At 46.1% G+C, this 2,964-nt stretch overlaps 1 protein-coding gene across 1 annotated transcript; it reads right to left on the reverse strand.

The window, feature by feature from the left end:
* Positions 1 to 1,578: 1,578 nt before the first annotated feature.
* COCVIDRAFT_57314 (hypothetical protein) lies at positions 1,579 to 2,322 on the reverse strand (the record flags this gene model as incomplete). Its single annotated transcript, XM_014694525.1, has 1 exon — positions 1,579 to 2,322. A coding segment is annotated over one exon (744 nt), but the record flags the coding sequence as incomplete, so codon positions are not given.
* Between the last annotated feature and the right edge of the window lie 642 nt (positions 2,323 to 2,964).

The following is a 2,964-nucleotide window of genomic DNA, read 5'->3' on the forward strand; positions in this document are numbered from 1 at the left end:
CAGTATTTTCGGTCCGTTGCGATATACAGTCAGTCGCTAGCGATTCGCTACTGCATACAGTTGGTCTGGTCGATAGAGCATACACTCGCTTGCATCGAGTTATACATACAGTGCCGTGCACAATCGGCTTCCGGTTTTGCACGTTGCGACATTCAGACCTCGCAGGGACCCCTTGTCGCACTTGACAAAGATCTTGCCATTTTCACTTTAGCGTGATACAGTATCTTCTCATCTAAATTCGCCAACGATACTTCTTTTGTCGAAAAGATGCGGATTCAGGTTAGAGGAAGGTACGACCTTGTGAGCAAAGCCAGCGACTCGGCAAGCACGTGGCTTCCTCATGGCGGCTCAATGACAATACAATACAACACCAAATTCAATAGTTAATACATTATGTTGCAGCCACTCTGCTTTGTACCACCTCCTACTTACTTCTCTGAAAGTAAGTATAGTAGTAGAGAGACCTTGTTCTAAAAGCTTTCGATACAGTTTTCAGTGTGCTTCCTGCTCTTGAAATAGGGCTTAACGTTAAGCTAAAGTTGATAACTCATAAAAGTTCTAATTAACTATTCCATAGGCCTTTCGTATGAAACTATACCCAAATTATTACAGAACTATCTATCGACAGTCTATTGAGATTTGATAGCGGTTCCTTACAGTTGAGCCTTCAGAAGTACGCGCAGAGCTAGGTAAGCGTCGAAGCTTCACCAATAGCGTCTTCCCATCCGGAAACCGAATTGAACAAGAATCAGCAAGAATAGTAGAAAGAAATAGTGTCCGTAGTTTTCGTTCTCTGCTACCTTTCTTCCGTTCAAATATCTCTTTGATCGACCAAATTTCATACATTCGAACGAGTCGGATAGTGAGCAACAGTTTTGAGTTCGGCGAAGCAGAAATTTGACATGATACTTGAACAGAGTTTTTGGAGATACCAGGCTCTCTTACTTGAATTTTGAAGTCTGAATCTTGTCCTGATTGTGCCGATAGTAAGGAACGGCTGTTGCTACCCTTGACATCCCATGTTTCTACGTGGAACAGGTTGCTACTGACTGAGAACACGGCTTCTATGCGGTTGTCATTGCTTAAGTTACTCGGTCCTGGACAGATGAGGAGCTTGGTCTTTTGAAGTCGAGACACAAGGTCCCCAAGGTGGGGCAAAACAGCCGGGAGGACTTGTAAGCGGACGCATGCATCCATCTCAGCCTGTCGACGTAACATTAGACAAAAAGCGCCTTGCGGATACTTTTCTAAGGTATGATTAAGTACCGCTACATGGGTTACACTGGCTCGTGGTGTCTCTCTGTCGAAAAATTCTAGCTTGCTGGAAACGTCTCGATATGCCAGCAGCTGAAGCACAGTGGACATTTCATTGCGGAACGTGGTAACAGTAGTCATGATTTGTTCATGTGCTTGTGTGCTCCACCTCTCAGATGCAACAATATCGCGGTATCGAAAACTCGAAACTGTATTCCGACTTCCTCGCGATGGACACCGACTGCAATCCAATGTGTCGCAGTAGCTTGTTGGCGAATTCGCCAATAGAGGCTGGGCATCTTTATGTTGGCTATGGCGGAACAAGAATATTGAGTGGTCAGCTGTGGCATTGTAGATAGCTTCTTGGAGTCTGACGAAGGCTTTTTCCCGCCCTTCGCCATAGAGAAGTGGCATATTGACGTCAAATAGACCCAAGAGCGAATATGCCTCGTCCTCTTCCCTAGTTACGTTTCGATGGGATGCCCATGACAATCTCTCCGCAGTACTGAATAGATCGATGGCCTGGACACGGATGAGAACGTTTGGGTCGATTGAGGTAATTTCTGCAATTTGTTTGTATCGTTCGAATTTCGTACCAATGGCGACCCAATTCTCCGCAAAGAACTCGACACATGTTGGGGCGATCAACTCTTGCAACGTCCAACCGCGTGTGAACCATTCGCTTTCAGCGAACACCGGACTCCAGCCGGCTTCTCGATCGGGAACGTCTGCTAGATAGACGTAGCAAATATTCGACTCTGCGTAGTATCTCCACATGGAATTGATCGCTTCTTGCAACTCAGCCGAACTAGACTTGTCGATGCAACAACTGTCAATCCAGATCCAGGCGTATCCATCATGAAGTGCCTGTTTGCAAGCTCCTTGTATCTTTGCAAACCCATTTCTCATCCGCATCTGGCTTTGAGAATGTAGAATAGGTGCGTTGCTTATATCCGCAAATGTGACCTCTTCAGTGTTCCACCGGTGAGAGAAAATTGCGTAGTCTGGAACCTCGCTCGGTACATAGGGACGGCTAAGCTCGAGAGACTCTGTGTTCAGAAGCCTCATCGTAAGACAAGGTTGCTTGGTTTATGATTGGCCAGAGTTGCGAAAACCATCAGGATATGAAGAGTTGATAGAACGGAGTAAGCTAGGAACAGGGTAAGGACTTCGTTAGATTGGAAGCAGCTTTATAGTGGCTAACCCACCATAGAAACCTGCAGAATCTCAATTTCCCGTCAAAGGAGTAGTGTACGACAAAGCTGGTGCCTAGATGGAGCGTTTCCTTATTCAAGCTGCAGTATATTGCATCACGCTAATATGAATATAGTAAAGTCACCAACTAGCGCAGCAGAGGCTGCTGAGGGGTAAATTATTTGGATATGGTAAAACAGGAAGCCGATTGTGCACGGCACTGTACTACAGTACGATAAGATACATTATAGCGGGTAGCGCAATCTACGTTTAGCAGGTTTAGGCGACTTTAGTTGTGCTCTAAGCAGGCTCGGGTAGTCTAACCTAGTGAGTAGTAGCGGCTGTGGTGGAGCACCTTAGCGACAAGGGTGTCAGCAACTTGCGGACAGTGTTCAGGCGGAAGCCGATTTCGCTAGTCACTGTACCTAATATAGACCAGACCAACTGTATGCAGTAGCGAATCGCTAGCGACTGACTGTATATCGCAACGGACCGAAAATACTGTTGTGTGGATGA

This window comes from Bipolaris victoriae (assembly GCF_000527765.1).
Source record: "Bipolaris victoriae FI3 unplaced genomic scaffold scaffold_359, whole genome shotgun sequence".
Taxonomy (NCBI): Eukaryota; Fungi; Ascomycota; class Dothideomycetes; order Pleosporales; family Pleosporaceae; genus Bipolaris; species Bipolaris victoriae.